Below are 17295 nucleotides of genomic sequence, written 5' to 3' on the forward strand. Positions count from 1 at the left end.
ACCCATAGGCCTACAAAACCATAACTGAGACCAAAACATTCCAGCCTGGAAGTCAAAAAATAACTATTTACAGGAAGTTAGAAATATTTCTAGTATTTCACATGTAAAATGTTACTAAATACTTAACACTGAAGAAGAAAAGGAAAAAAATAAATCCAAGTAGGTCATGATTTATTGGAAAAATAACTCTAAAACTTGAAATTAGTGTTATTTGCTGTTGGCTCAGTTTCTGTGTTCATGAAAAAAAGTGTTATAATTAAAGCACTAAGCAGTTAAAAACAGCTGTGGCCACAATATTAAATCCAAGTAAGGCCAGGAAAAAAAATGGAGGAAAATGGGAAAGAGTTGTGAAAAACACAATTGCCAGTTCTGTATTTTAAACCAGAAGATCTGACAGAACAGAACAAAAAATGTTAAAAAAACAAGCCCCAACAAACTTAATATCCTCTAAGTAATAAAAAGGAACAAAAGTAACAAAAAAGCTTCCGAACTTGAAAGAGTATTCCAGAAACCAAATACTAGCATTAAAATATCAGCTCAACGCAAAAATCAATAAACCCTTACAATCCACTTTAAAGAGTGAGTTCAATACTGCTAAATGATTTTGTACTAATTCATTGTACTAGATTATTGTGGTGAGCAGAATGAAGAAAGAAGCTGCTATCTGGAAGAAAATTCATTATGTTACCATTAGCCTTTCATGTTCTACTATCCAATTTCTACCCTTGTTAACCTAACTGAAACTAGAGAGCAATGAAGCAGAGATAGTGGGGAAAAGGCTAATATGTTTAAACTATTTTTGACAGGTGGTTGATGACTGAAACACCCCAAAGAATCTGAGATCACCAGAACAGCAGAGCAACCATTACTTGCATTGATGTCACAGAAATCAGGGATCTCATCCAGCTGGCCAGCATAGGAACAAAGTAAAACAACTGCCCTGGAAGTATTATTTTTCACTAGCTCAATAATACAGTTACCAGGTTGGATTCTGGCACTCCTTGTATCAACAGAAATGTGCCTTCAGCATGATCAGCCACTCTGCTGAAGTGCTGCTAGGGAGGCCAAGCAGCCTGCTGGGCTTTTCCTGCTGGTATAACAATCCTCATCCAAGCAATACAGCAACAGTGAGAACCCAGGTCAGTATTTCTGACAATAGAATTAGCTGATTATCCCAGAACAGATATTGGTGTAACACACTAGAGCTCCCAAAAACCATTCAGAAGAGTATGCTGGACTCAGATTATTGTGTTCAGGAGCTTTTTTGTTTGCTGCAATGGGAAAGAAGAATTAAATCGTCAGAAAGCCAAACCAAGATACAAGATAACCAGAAAAATTGGAAGTTTCACTGTTCAACTGCTGAGAAAACTGAATGACCCTTTTTTTCTTGCTGATGCAAAGTGAAAACCAAAGGCCTGATAAAAAAATGTGGTATTTTAGTAATGGTTTCTGTAACTAAGTAGGATCATGTCCTGTTTCATGTCTGTGATGCCTATTTTGTTATACCTTATGCAAAGATGAAGCTAAACTGTTTAATCACAACCTCCTAATTACCTTGTACTTAGCTGATTACCTTGTACTTCAGTTTTGTTTTACTAAGTATATAGGCAGAGACTGAATACTTCAGAATCCATCTGGTTTTGGTTTGCCCAGTTTCTGATACAGTTACTGCATCTGAAAGCATTAGTGAGCTGTGGTTAATTCATATAAAAGGAAAACAAAAGGAAAAAGGAAAAGCACATGCCTTACTATGCTGACTGTACCTGTGTTCTGCTCTCACAAGCTTGGCTCTCTTAGTTTACTCTGATAAAGTTTTGTCTAAAAATAGTGTGGGGAATTTCTGGATAGGATTCCAAAAAAACATGTAATTTTCATTTAAGATGGAAAAATATATAAAAACTCATACATTGCATATGAAGCACTTTTTAAAAGTTAACAGATATCAAAGTGAGATGATCTGTACTCTCTTGTAAAGCTGGGAACTGAATATAAACCAGAACATGCCCTTCATTCATTTTATCCTGAACTTTGGGAGATACAAAATCCCTGAAAAGAAGGTTTCAAGGAATATGAGAAATGTAGTGCTAAAGATTTAACAAAACCACAAGCACAGATCAACTGCCTTCAGCACATTCCTAGTAAAAGATCTGCTTGAGGTGAAGCTAAGAGTGTTCAAGGACCAAAATTTATTATGATGAAAGAGTAATGGAGAGAGCTCAGTATCTGAAAATGTATAAAACATGTACGAAAAATGTATAAAGTTAGAAAACATTAGAAATAAGATTTGTTGAGCAACACTCCAGAATTACACAAAAGAAATTCTGAGCAAACTGAGCATTATTTGTATTTCAACAGTCTTCAGTTTTAAATCTAATATACAACTATTATTGGGAGAAATTTAGCCAGTTAATAAACTTCCTGTAACAATTTCACTTTGAAGATGCTAATGAATGCAAACAAACATACAATGAACATGTTCAGCATTTTTGGTTTACTTACATATCTTTGTGATCCATCATATTCACACCTCTCAATTTTTCCCAAGCTGCCATCTGAAAAGTAAAGTTTCTCTGCCCTGTGATCAATGGTGAGTCCATTTGGTGTCAGAATATCAGTGCTAATGATGACCTGGGCATTTTTGCCTGAGAGGGTGGATCTCATGATGCTTGGGAGCTGCTCATTCCAGTTTGTCCAAAACATTAAGCTGTATTAAAATCAAAATAACAAACAAAACCATAAGATACATTTTATAATTTAATTCTCTACAAAATGAGCAACAGAGAAAAAACCCAAATGCCTTCATAAACAATTCTGAATGGCATCTATAATTTTTATAATCAATGGTGAATATGAAAATGTAATAGCCTATAAATAAATTATATATAGAAATTACAGCAGTCTCCTAGTTCATTAATTTGTATAGGAGTACAGATTTTTTTCTTTTACAGATCTGTTCAGTCCTGATCTTGTCTCTACAGTAATTTACCATCACAGAGAGATACAAGCTGTATAATTATATAAACCTAATTCTGCTAATGTGTGTATTAGTCATCTTTAACAGTGAAATTAATCTGCAGCTTCTCCCATACTAGATCTATGATACAGACCAAAGGTGTGCAGGAAGTTGATAATGGGAAGAAAAGGACCTTAATGTGCTCTACAGGAGGCTCAGTCAGCCCCTTTTTATTGTTAACAATGACAGACAAATGTTATGGACTGGGCTGCTGAAGTAATTCCAACTCATGGACTGATGAGAACCTGACCCTCCTCTCATTGCAATCTCCATCAGAGCTTGGGTGGTTTATTTATGATACCTTGGTAATTGTATTTTATGATACAGCATAAACTCTTGATTTGCATTAACAGGACATGAAGCCACACATGGAAATAAGCTCCACTACTCATGGAGCTTTGTACATTCAGCTACCACAAATTAAAAACAGAATTTAGTATGGCAGAAATGTTCCCCAACCTCCCCAAAAGAGACAGCTACAAGAAGCAGAAAGAAGCAGGTTGCCTTTATCATAGAATTAACAGAGAAAATTAAAGTACCTCAAACGTGTAAGACACTGAAGTAAAAATAAAAATCCTCTCACTAACACAGTATTTTTGAGAGTGGCGGGAAGGAACTAAATTATACTTCTTTGCAGGATTTTGTCCATTGTTACATACTTTTATACAACACCAATTTTTGTGATAAACACATGAGCCTCTATTTTGCATACAAGAAACTCAGACTTCTTTTGGTAAGTGCTTAAATTAATTTTATTTTTCATTTAAGCAGTAAGAGTAACATGTCTGAGAAAACGACCACTCGATAATTTGCATTTAGCTCACTCTTAAGAAAAGCAGCTTGAATACTTTAACGTTACATGAAAATGAAATGATTATTTGATCTGGAACATAAAAACATATAAAGTGTTGAATCTTAATTCTGCAACTCCTTTATAAGAGGAAGACAATAAAAGATACTAACAATAAAACATGTTAACATTTGTCTCCTAAACGGAGAAATCTAATCAACCTTTGTAGGGGATTCAGCAATATTGGTTGACTAAAACAAAGTGCTGCTTGATACCAGGCAAGGATCAGGATGTCATAGGAGAGATCTAACACATACTTTTGGCATTCATCCAGGGCCAGCACGTGGGGATGGTCATCCTCAGACATGGTGATCACGGCCTCGCGGTTGAACGCCCCGCGGCGCCGCTGGTCCACGGTGTGCCTGGTGATGGAGGACGTGGTGGAGCTGGTCCAGTACAGGGTGTCCCATGCTCTGTGATAAGCCAGGCCCTCCACTGACCCGACATCTGCAAGACATGGTGACAGAGCAGATAAAACTCCTGCTAATGAGAAGTTTGGTTTCAATTGTCCCCAGAGCTGATCCTGCAGACTCGCAGGGTTCAGCTACTTCAGCCAACTGACTCTGCCATTATTGTACCATGTGTTTATTTTCATTGGAATCAAAATCTCATCTCTTTTTTTTTGTCATAAATTTAAATTAAAAAAAAAACATGGAGGGCAAGACCACAGGGTTAATACACTGCACCATATTGGTCAATTCTAACAATCATTAAACTAGTATTACCACTACAGTGTCCCCAGATAATACATCAGAAAGGACAAACATTCATTCAAGACAGCAATTATTTAATCATGCCTTCAAATATCATTTAAACCCAGTCTTGGGCATTTTTTCACTAGTTGCTTGTATTATTTAGCTCTCTCTATTTTGTAACACTGACACATTACATTAATAGGGATCAAAGTGTCCTGTTGTTATTAACTCTGTTGGCTTTTGTTAAACACCTGAAAAATACTGAAAAACTACCAACTCTGAAGGTCTCAGCATCAATATATAATTTTAACAAGCCATGACACCACACTCATTCAACATAAAAAACTGTGAGCTAGGAAAAAAAAAAGAAAATATTAGTAAGCAACTAAAACATATATTTCATGTCCTGAAAAGATAAATTGTATTTAATCCCAATATATAAAAGTGGCAGACTCTGAGAAATAGGAATAATTATTCCCTACCATTATTTTTTAATTACTACAAAAATACATATGTTGGTAACTTCACTTATTATTTGGCTAGAAACAAATATTTTTCGACCAGAAGGTCCATGCAGCTTATTAATGAGCTACAGAAGGCAAAAAATTAGAAATATAATTAGGATTACACTATGTTGGCTATTACAATTTACATTCAGCTTGCTGAAAGATGTAATTTTCACTATGCAATTCATACACACAGAACAGAAAAGTCCCAAAAAGAGTTTGGTCACGCTGAAAAAGCCAATACTGAAAGAAAACTTTGAAGCAAATAAATCAGAACTATGAGAAAAATAATTATTTATCAGTTTTTTGTATCTTTCTTGTTAAAGCATTTGGCTATCTTCTGACTACATTTTGTGACGTATCTGTGCAGAAGTATCAGTGATTTGTCTTCAAGAAGAAACAACAGAAAAAAAATAAATGTGATGACACTCCTTAAAGGGAGGTGAATATATGTAAAAATAGTTTGCCTACTTATGAAACAGAATTGATGAAGAAAAAACCACATACCTTCAGCTCACCTACAAGTAGCTCAAAATATTGAAATACAGAGAAGGTTTTAGAAATCACCAACTGAAATTCAAAAATAATCAGCTCTTACAAATATCATGACAGATTTTCATTAAAATTATACACTGAATCCAAATTTGCCACTACATACAGTTCCCTAAACTAAAACAAATGTTCTTAGAGATCTGGTTCAACTAGTAGGTTTCCCTGTGTGGAATCACAGCTTGGTCTCGATGGTCCTCATGGGTCCCTTCCAGCCTGGATATTCTGTGATTCTAGCACAAAATAACACATGTATTGATGTTTTCCAACCAATTCTACCCTGTATCTGTAATGAACACACCACCAGAGCATTTATTGCTCTGCATTTGTAAGACAACAGAAAAAAATAAAAATAATTTTTCTTGTGTAACCTCTTGAATTTCTATCAACTTTAGCTTTTTTCCTGTCTGAATCTGTCAAGAAATTTGAGAGAAAACTGATTACACAACATGGCCCAAAACTCTTCTGTAGCAGACAAAAGGTAATGATGTTGTTCCTGTCACAGCAAGATGTGATCAACTAAAACTCAACTACAAGGATGAAAGTGCTCTTCAATACCAGATTTGTTGTTTTATGGGTAATTTCTGTACTAAAGAGGAGAATTGAATTTTCTCACAGGTATCAGAAAGCAAAGTTTCCCCTTTGTACCCAGGACAAACACATCATACTGCAGTTCCATGTTTAGGCCTGTAAATGGTGACAGAAGAAGGTTTAAATTCAAGTTACTATTCATAAAATGGCAATTTCTAAGTTTTTAGAGAACAGCAACACGGAAGGTTATGGCATGTATGGAGACAAGCAAACATTTGGCATACAGATGAAAAATGTTTTAATAAAATACCTAAAATATGCAATTTTGCAAAAAAAACCTTTGCCATATATACGTATGTCCCAGCAGAGCAGAGCTAAAAGAAAGCAAACTATAAAACTTAATTCAAAGACAAGGTTCAGGGGAGAAACCTGTAGATGACAATTATTTCATAAATAACTCAAACAGAAGAACAGAGTAAAAAAATATGCTCCTAAAAAAAAAAAAAAAAAAAATCAGAAGACTTAAATTGTTTTACGACAGGAAAAAAAATATTAATTAAATAGAAAACTAACTGCTGCAAACACACACCAAGTGCATTTTCTTAACCCCACCAAAAGTATTAATTCTGAAGGATTTACACCAGGCATACTCTTTTATTTGCTAATAAACTTGTAGTTTTATCATGTTCTGTACTTACGGAATTGAGAACTCCACCAATATAGGAGTGACTCATTTAATAGCTTTAGAAATCTATAAATAAGGTGGTTTAAAAGTCAAGGGCATAGGATTTAGAGAGCAATACAACTTTTAGATAAATTCTTCCAATGCATAACACAAGTAACTTTGTTCTTGTTAGCACGTGGTGTGAACTGGACATGCCAGCAGTGCACCATTCAGGCAAATAGTCACAATAAGAATTTCACACTGCTAATACAATTTTTTTGGGTTAGTTTATACATTTCTAGGGGTTTTCTTTTGTTTTGTGGTTGTTTTTTTTTTTTTTGTTTGTTTTTTTTGTTTAGAGGTTACTGACGAATCTCTAAGTCTAAGTTCCTGTAAATCTTTTATCAGTGATAAAACAGTGATCAAGGACAGGAATTATGCTAGAAATGGTCCTCTAGACCTTTACGCTGTTCCTTAAAATGAAAACTTTCCAGCAACTTCATATTGCTAAAGACAGGATACTGGAGAATATTCCTGAGCAACTGCATTTCAGTGTTGTATCATCACTGGTTTGCATAGATATTATTTTATATTTCCTTATTTCATACTCCTTTAAAGAATATTCTAGAGCACTTTTTTCCTTAAATTTACTTTATCATTAGATATTCAGTTGCTATAAAATACATCGGAAATATGTACTTGTCCTCTCTGGTGCTACAGTTGGGGGATTTAGTCCCAAATGCCACTGACAGGTTGAAAATTAGCAATTTGTTTACTCTAAGCTTCATATTTTTGCAGCATCATGTAATATTCTGAACTGGTAAAGCATAAAGAAACTGGAAATGAAAGGAATCCCATTTGTTTCACTGACATATTGAATTAAAACACTGATGGCATTAGATGCCTACAGCACTGATTAAATTTATTCAAGCCATGAAGCAACAGTTTATGATTTTCACATGAATAGCATACTTAAGTGAAAAGAACATTAATACAATATGATATTAATATACAAATACTCACATTATTCACCTGCCACTGACGTTCCGAATTAAATCAGTAATGGGGTGTATAACTGATTAAATATCTACACAAGAGAATGCAACAGCTTATGATTTACAAAGGCAATGCCAGAGTGATCACATCATTACGTTGCCAAATGCTATCTATCACTTTTACTGAAGTTAACGAAGATAGATTGCATCCCACAGATGAGATGCAGCCTATAAATATTGTCATGCTGATCTTCATCTGACTTTCTCAGGGAACAGACAAGCAAAAAATCAATAACTGAAGAACTCAGAATATGCTCCCTTATTATTGCAGCCAGAAAATATAAATAATAAAGGGCAAGGTTTAAATAATCCAATAGTATTTGCCACTGATTTTGGTTATATACATATACATACACACATATACACACTAGTTCTCCATTTCATAGATTTTTACTTCTTACCTTCTGTTTTTAAAACCATCTAGAAAGTTTACAGTCAAAACTTTTCCAGTTGCACCACTTCAATTACCTTTTTCCTTCAATTTACCATTTTAACCAACTCCTTTTCCTTAACAGTGATGTAAAGCAAGAACAACTGTCAGCATCATTATTTTTTTTAACACTGAAAAGCCATCAAAGTAATCAAATTGAGCATAAACTGTACTTTGATATCAGAACATTGGAGATGGCTTTAATGATCAGTGGAACACCTGCTTGATCTTTATTCATTCTCTGACTTGGGTTTTGCAATTTCCCTTTCAGGAGTCAGCCTGAGGATTGTTACAGCAGACTGGTCGCAGGAGGGGGTCGTGGTTTCTGTCACTCTGTTTGTGACAGATTATGGTGACAGGTAACAGGTGGTCCCTGTTTGATCTGGGGTGAAAGCAGAGCCTCACCAGCAATGAGGCACCTGAAGGAAAGCATTTCTATTCACATCCCTCACTGACTGCACAACCAGAACTTTACATAATTCTCACCCTCACTTTGCTCTTCAAGTACCAGGAAACCTTTTGCTAAATAAAAGTTCTCACACAGTAGTAAGTTTATGATAAACTGCAATAACCAATTATGCCATCGTTCTATTTAGCCTGAGAATATAATTTTGTTTCAGAGCAGATGTAAAGTTTGCTAAAATTATACCAAGAATCACCAAACACCTGTACCATTTTTCTATATCTTGAAAAAATAAACCCATGCTATAAGCTATCCCACATTAAAGATTATTAAATGCAGTAAGACAGCATAAGCAAAGGCTTTGGCTCTTCAAGGTAACAATTAGCTTAAGAAACTACAAACATCTCCGTGGATGTGACCTTATTACTTCTTCAAACTTCCTGAGCCAATACTGGAATAATGAACATTTGTTGGGAATGATATAAAGAAATATAAGACCATTCTAAAAGCAGGAAAAAACCCTCCATCTTTTCAGGTTTTTTGTGGAAAGTGCAATACTGAAATCTCATATCTAGCAAAACACTTGGTGTCTTCCATAATAACCAACTGCTTTTTATGATAAAATCTATTTCTACCTCCAATTATTTTTTTCTAGACAATGGATAGAGCCCTGCCACAAATGTTCCCTGATTATTTACCAAGGAAAATCACAGACCTGCAACACTCTGTCCTTCATTATCTGATATACAACTTACTCTGTTATTAAATTTAGGGATTGTCTTAGGGTCAGCAGGAATAATGTAACAAAGAATGACACATCACAAGCTTAAGGAAATGCATGAAACTCAATAATTTAGAAAAACAGTAGTATTTTGTAAAACTGTAACTGGAACCTTCCCAGTACGGTTCAACAAGTCATTACCAGTTAGCAAGTGTTGTAACATCATAACTGCAATGTAGTTAAACATATCAACATAAAAGAAGTTTTAAAAGCAGAAAGAGATCTAGATTGGAAAGCTAACCTATAGAGATGAAAGTATTTTACTGGATTATTAAAAATCTCAACAATTGTCATGGAAGAAATGTTTTCCTCATTACAGCAGCCCACATTATCTTCTTATGCATTACATATGGACTCTATAAGATCCCCAAAACTATTCACCCTTACCACCTTCAGAACAATAGCATGACTATCCTAATAAGCCTTCCAATAAATATGTATAATCACACATTTTTATTATTACTCTTGAAAAAGAGCTATTTGAGGCATTAATGCCAGAATAGCCTCGCAATCTAATGATATTTGCTGGATCACATTACTCTTTAGAAAAAAATTAAAAAACCAATAAAATTTGAGAGATGTTCCTCTGGGTAGCTTTTTCCTGATAATTCACCAAATGTATTTTTACATTTTATGCAACTAAGTCACAGCTGCTGAAGGAAAAATGTAGCAAATACATACATCAATATAAATTTGAGGGCAATGTTTAAAGTTGACTCAGTCACAGACATTATTAATTCTTCAGGAACACTCTCAAGTGCAGCAGGCAGAAAGAAACACCTTTCCTCGGTACTGAGGTTGGGAATGCTCGGGGATGTACCAAACTAAAAGATCAGTGTGAGGCAGCTCCCATCATGAATATATTTCAGAGTTTCACACCAGGAACACCTAAACAAAGCATGAAATGTGCAGGAATACACATTTCTAAAATTTTTTAAAAAAGCTTGATATAAAATTAGTAAACTTCATCCACCTATAACAACAACTCACAGGTTTTACCCACTAATCTTAGCCTAGTGGAAGGTGTCCCTGCCCTGGCAGGGTGTGGGAACTTTAAGGTCTCTTCCAACCAAAACATTCTGTGACTGTCTGATTCTCTAATATGCAGCAATATACAGAAACAAATTCCATTGACAAACCAGACACTTTGTTTTCCTGTAACAATGTTGGCATTGTAATAATAAACACTATGTTTTACTATTTAAATATCCTAGACTTAACAACAGCCTCTCTTTCCCTCTCACTTTCCCTCCTTTAAAAGGTCAAAATCACTGGACCTCTATTCCAACACATACAGTTAATAATGAATCCCATTTATTTATGAAATGAAAAGCAGCAATATTCAAGTATTTATTTTTAACAGATTAAAAAGTTCTTTCCTGGAGAAGAAAGCTCCAAAACTAAAGGGATCTCACACAATGTACAAAATGTAATGCTCTGTAAGAGAAATGGGAACATAAATGCCTTTTTGACAGTTAAATTGGACCCATTTAGTTAGGAAGAATAGTAGCACACATTGGAACACCTTTAAAAGATTCAAACTGTAAAAAGCCTTACAATACATCACAGGATCTGACACTTTATGTTAGCAGTGAAAAGATTTTTGTGTTCCATGGGCATGAGTGCTTCAGGTTCAAAACAGGAGCGTTTTCTTCACATAACATTTCCCTTTTGTGCTGTGAAAGACAGTACACTGGCAAAATGTCTCAGTGCTGTTGTTTACACAGGCAGGAGGAAAAAAACATCTCACTGAGTGTATCTCATGTTAATACTCTTCCCTCCTTCTCATTTGTTTTTTTTGTTTGTTTTTCCTTGCCTCCACCTTTTTTCTTTAATTTTTAACTTGCTCATTGTTCTTCTGTCTACTGTTGTACCACTGTACTAAACCTATTTGAGCACTGCACTGTTTTTCCAAAGATGCACTGAGGAAGACTTTGGTTAATGAATATATTACTTCAAACTTCTCCCTATGATAAATATATTTAAAAAGCACTAATAGCCTAGAAATTGAAACTTGAAAGTTTTTCTTCTAAAAAGGCTTCTTTGTATAAACATAAGCTTTGAAACAACTTAGATCAGCCAAAAGAATATTTGTGGGAAATCATAGGCCAAGAAAAAGGTAAACTTTTTTTAAGAAGTGGGAATAAGAAAGATTAGCCTGTTAAAATTACTTAGAAAAATAAGAAAGAGAAAGCTGCTGCTGATTGACCAAAGGAGAGTTTAGAGATATGAAAGAATCCCCTCCAAAAAACCCCTACATTGCACAAATAATAAAGGTGTTAGGGCAAGGCACGCTGTGCACATCCTGGTTTTTTGTTGTTGTTGTTGTCATTGTTTCTTGCTGCTGAAGACAGGACCCCACCAGGTACAGGATTCTTGTTGAGTTTTGAATCTGTTTTTAGTGAACTGGAACAAGTTAGATAAAGTTGTTTATATGCTGTATATCTACCTTCCCTCAGCCGAAAATGTGTTAGCTAATGGGTTGTTTATGAGTTGCAAATCTGTTCAGTGAGGTGAAAATTTGTCAGATAATGGGATGTTTATGAATTCTAAATCAATATTCAGTGAGTTGGAACTGTGTTAGATAATAGCTTGCGTATGGGTTGTAAATCTGTTTCCAGTGAACTGGAAACATGTTAGATAAAGGGTTGTTTCTGGGTAGTAAATCTGTTCTCAGTGAGATAAAAACATGTTAGATAATGGGTTGCTCGTGAGTTGTAAATCTGTTTTTAGTGAGCTGAAAACCTGTTTAACAAAGAGCTCTATGTGTCTTAAGTGTTTTTAGTGTGCAGAAAAGTTCACGGATCTATTAGATTTGAGTGACACATCTGATTTCAGGGAGGTATAGATCCATCTGGTAATAGATCCTTTAGGAGCAGGTTTACATTCAGTGAACTAAAAATCTGGGACAACCATGTCTTGTATGTAACGTACCCTATTTTCTCTATTAAAGTCAATTACTGAATAAAGGTTTACACTATTTGTGGACTACAACTTAATGAGGTAGAAAAAGGTTGTAGAACTGATATAACCACACTAAGTATTTCCAGTGTGGTTTTGAATCTCTTCCTAACAAAGTAAAACTTCCTACAGATGTATTCTAATAATTCTGGAGGAAAAAAATAGCAAAATTAATGTCAAATACTTTATTTTTCAATTCTGAAATGAAACATTATTACTATAATTTTTCAGCTGGGTTCCACTCAATAATTTCTATGTGATCACAGATTCTTAACTCAGAAATGAGAAAATATGGGAATTTTACGTCTTCCAGTGAATGGAATTAGTGGTGCAACCATCTTAACACTGCTTTTCTCCTTACAGGTGGAGGTTGATCAAGTCTTTTCATTATATCAAACAGCCTCATGAATGTCTCCTGTTTACAGTGAGAGAAAAATCACATGCAGACTGTGGGATGGAAGGCTACAAAAATACCAGCTGAAAAGGAATGACTCAACATAAACTGAAGAGGTTTAAAACACATGAAAGAGAGCAATAAACATATTCTGGGATGTTATATCCCTTCTCACTTAGAAAGAAGCATTTCTACAGAATAACAGAGAAGTATTTCTACAAAACGCCATAGTTCACACGTACATCCCAAGCAGCTACAGTGAATGCTTTTGCAAGGATACAAAATTTCATCTGACATTCAATTATTCAGAGTGCTGACTCTGCTAATGAAAAATGAAATCTGGCATATTAAGCTATAAGTAGAAACACTTCAGAACAATTTCTTAGACCTGTAATTCCCAGCTATGCTTTATGGAATGTCTTTAGCTCTTGTAGAGCAACCTCCTATGAAGTAATGAGGAATGCCTTATTGTTCTTTTAAAAACCAATTTCTATCTGCATTAGTGCTTCCCCAGTACTTATTTCTCTTCTTTGTCTGTTTTAAACGCTGAAAATTCCAATGGCTTTTCAAATGATACTTTTAATCTCTTTTTAAACCACCAGAGCTAAAGTTGTGCTTCCATGTCACCCCTGCATGTTTCTGTCTCTTGTGCAGCTAAGCTCAACTCTGAACCCTTAGGTTTAATGCTTTTCTGGGAGTAATGGGAACATCCTGATTCATCGCTTAGTTTATCTTTAACATATCTTAATACAGATAGCACAGATTCCTCTAAAATATGCACACATAGGAGACCAATGGGAAGAAACCCAAACAAAAATATCAAAAATAATCACAGTATGGTTTGGTTTGGAAGACACCTTAAAAGATCATCCCATTCCACCCCCTGCCACGGGCAGGGAGACCTTCCACTATCCCAGGTTGCTCCAAGCTCCATCCAACCTGTCCTTGGACACTTCCCAGAATGGGGCAGCCATGGCTTCTCTGGGCAATCTGTGACAGGGCCTCACCATTATCATAGTGAAGAATTTCTTCCTTAAATCTCATCTAAATCTGCCCTCTTTCAGTTCAAAAATATTTAAAAAATGTTCTTCCATGCATTAATGCCAACTGTTTTCATAACCACAAACGACTCCACAGAAGCCCAGTGCAGAGGCAGAATGTGTAACAACTATCCAATGTCAGTTGTGCAATAATATTTTGTCAGTTTGCAACTGTTTAACTTTTTTCTTTTGTAAAATATATTCCCATTAACACGCAACAGCAAAAGGTGATACAGCAAACAAAATTCCATTTTCCCTCACCACTCTTTGGTTTTGTTATTAAACTGACCCAAACAAATAGCTAAATTTAGGCAACATAGCATAAAACAGTAGAAATTCATACGAGATTTATCCACAACTTAAGGAGCAAATACTATACAGCATTTCAGACCTTTTGGAAAACAATTACTGAAATTGCAGCCTTCAAAAAAGCCAGACAGTACTGAAAAAAGTAAGAGAACAAACAAATTCAGTATCTGCATGTGGTAACTGACTCCAGATGAATGTGGTTTGTTGCATATTTTAGAACAAATTAAGTAGAACAGAAATGAAAGACAGCAGAAGTTTTTACAATTAACACTTCTGGCATACAGATTTATGGATGTTTAGCATTAAGGATGTATTCCTTATGTATTCACATTCAGATTTTCCTTGAATTCAGATTTTACCACGACAAACCTGGTACCTTCCTACACACACATTGTATTACAGTTATGTCAGACTTGGTTGATAAACATTTTATGGCCAGACACTCAGATTTTATTGAGACCTCAGCAGCAAAATGCGGTTTGTCCTATCCCAAAGACTTTGGTGAAGATGTTGGCAGCAATTTCTTGATAGTAGTGCCAAGCTACAAGTTTCAAAGGCTAGAAACTGGTCACATTTCATAAAATTCCTCCTACTCCTGGGGGGAATGAAGGCATAGTAAACATGAGGAGTAAATAAGTACATTACCAAGTGAGCCTCTATTAAAACCAAACAGTTTCGTAGGTTGGAATTTGGCTTTGATTATCACTGAGCACAAGTCCCTTTCTTGGGTTTCACTTCAAGATGGGTGAATCAGCTGAACACCATGACCAAGGTCTTAAAATTTTCTGCTGGGAAATGGCCACAACAGAGACTTCATCCTCACTAACTAGAAAATTAACAGCCAAATAGTTTCATTTCCAAGCAATGCACAATGAGGTTTTGTTTCAATGGTAAAGCTCCTTTAAGTCACAGTAATATAAATTAAGCATTGCCACCATCACTTCTGTTTTCTAGTAACATGCTTCAAATATCACAAACCTGTTTTAACATAAATTATTTTGAAGTGGTTAATGTTTAAATGTATCTTATAGGGATAAAATAAAATAATTCATTATGGTAAAACTTCATTGATTTTTTTTACTCCATAAAGCAAAGTGATCACCAACTCTTCACTCAATACAGTTCATTGAGATAAAATACGCATTTTGGGGAATATATATGTGGTGGGTTTTTTTTTTACTTACTTTCAATTAGCACTCTTCTGCCAGCCCAGTTGTCTTTAATAACTTGGATGTTTCCATAGTGGGCATCACTGAAGAATATGCGGTTGGTGCCCCTTCCCTTCAGGCTGTAGTCAAAGGCCAGAGCGATCACATTTTTGAAGTACTCTGGGTTTTCATATGGCCTTACTGGAGAATTCAGGTTGGTCTCATCTGAAAGGTGGATGCTTTTTAGTATTGTCCTTCCTGAGTAGAGCAGGTAACCCTCGTGTCTGAGGCAGCTGATGCCATCCTCTGCCAGGTACCCGTGAGCGCAGGCACAAGTTCTCCAAGCGTTCCCACGGTAAAGGCAGAGCTGGTGACATCCACCGTTGTTCTTGGCACAGACACTGGTACCTGTAAAAAAAACCATAATAAAATCTCTTACAAATAAAAATACACTTCGTTAACTTAAAAAGAAATGAAATATCATGTGTTCTGAGAATTCTCCTCTTAAAAGTTATTTGCACTATGTTCACAAGGAAAACAAAGGCTAAACCGGTAAATAATGCAGCTTTAACCACAACCAAAAAATAATTTTAAAGAACACAATTAATGAGCAAATACAATGAATGCCCTTTTCACTTCACAACAGTATATATTTTATTAATAGAAAAAGATAACGTGAGTTATTCTTCTGAAACCAGCTGAAGATTTAGAAAATGTTTCAAGTGCTGTGAGCTTTAAATTTTTTTTAAAACACCTGTTACTGGCAAAAAGTCAAATTTAGCTACCACCAGAATACAGTACTGCTTTTAGACATTTTCTAACAAATTAAAAACATATGTACTGACTAGTAAAAACTGTGTGAATCCAGTTCCTTGTTTTCAATGAAGACATTTCCTAACATTCTGTTCAATTTAAATTAAAACCCGACTTCAAAAACTTACTCCCTGACAATTGCACACTATTAAGAAATCATTGTCAAATTAGTAACTACACTTGTTGCAAGCAATGTTTAAAATAACAGTAATCAGCAATAATTGGGAGCTATTTGTCTTTTTTTTTTATTTTGGACTATTTGTGAATTACTATTACAGTTAGTTAAGATAATTCAGTTTCTGTTTCTGACAGCACTTTCCATGTAACAACTCAGCTCTTCCAGTATAGTGATTTCCCCATTTCTGAAAGTTTTCCACATAATGAAGGTGAATAAAACATTTTAATAGAATGTTTTCAGGTACAAAACCATAATTGTTGGGGAATATGTAGTGTCTGAAAGCCCTGTTGATTGAATTCTTTAACTGCTACATTTCAAGCTGAAAATCCATTTAATAAAAAATCATGGGAAATGAGAGGTAACTTGCTGTTAAAAGCAGAAATACTGAATTTGTGTTCCTAGGAAAAACTCCATGAGACACAGTCCTCTGAAGCTATGTAAAACATGTGGAGATTCAGCTATATACATTTTTACATTCAATTTGCTTAAAAGATTCTTTAAAAGTTTTATTAGGCTAGAAAAGTTAATATCTGTTTGGAAGGATGAGAGGTTGAGAAGAAAAAAAGAAAATATATGAAAAAGATCCTCAAGCTTCTAAAATCTCTTGGAAAACTTCAATGCTTCCATGGTTCACCAGCTGTAAATCTCTTTAAAAAAGTGGCCAGTTCTGAAGCCAGTGTAGTCAGGGTATGTCCTTGGACACCTATAAAACTGCACTGAAGGATGGGAATGTTTGCAAATCCCACTGCAGGACTGGCTCACCAGAAAGGGTAAAACAGGTGTTTGAAAAAAAAGCACCTATCACAATCAGCACAGCTCATTGGGGTGTTGGGATTTTTTTTGTTTGTTTGCTTGGGGTTTTTTTTTCTTTTTGGTTTGCAGGGTTGTTTTAATAACAAAAGGTCTAGAAACTAATTAATTACATTGGTTTTTTAAACAGCTAACTTCTTCTAGTTCAATAAACTTAAATATATA

General features: G+C 35.0%; 1 protein-coding gene across 1 annotated transcript in view; it reads right to left on the reverse strand.

The window, feature by feature from the left end:
• LRP1B (LDL receptor related protein 1B) overlaps nucleotides 1-17295 on the reverse strand; it is a gene marked incomplete at both ends in the record, with an annotated part of 635176 nt that overhangs the window by 127672 nt on the left and 490209 nt on the right. The window contains 3 exons of the mRNA XM_082285346.1: nucleotides 2500-2704; nucleotides 4121-4310; nucleotides 15366-15737. Coding sequence (XP_082141472.1) covers nucleotides 2500-2704; nucleotides 4121-4310; nucleotides 15366-15737 — 767 coding nt within the window. The remainder of the gene's footprint in view (nucleotides 1-2499; nucleotides 2705-4120; nucleotides 4311-15365; nucleotides 15738-17295) is intronic.

The sequence above is a fragment of the Coloeus monedula genome, assembly GCF_965178545.1.
Source record: "Coloeus monedula genome assembly, chromosome: 7".
Taxonomy (NCBI): domain Eukaryota; kingdom Metazoa; phylum Chordata; class Aves; order Passeriformes; family Corvidae; genus Coloeus; species Coloeus monedula.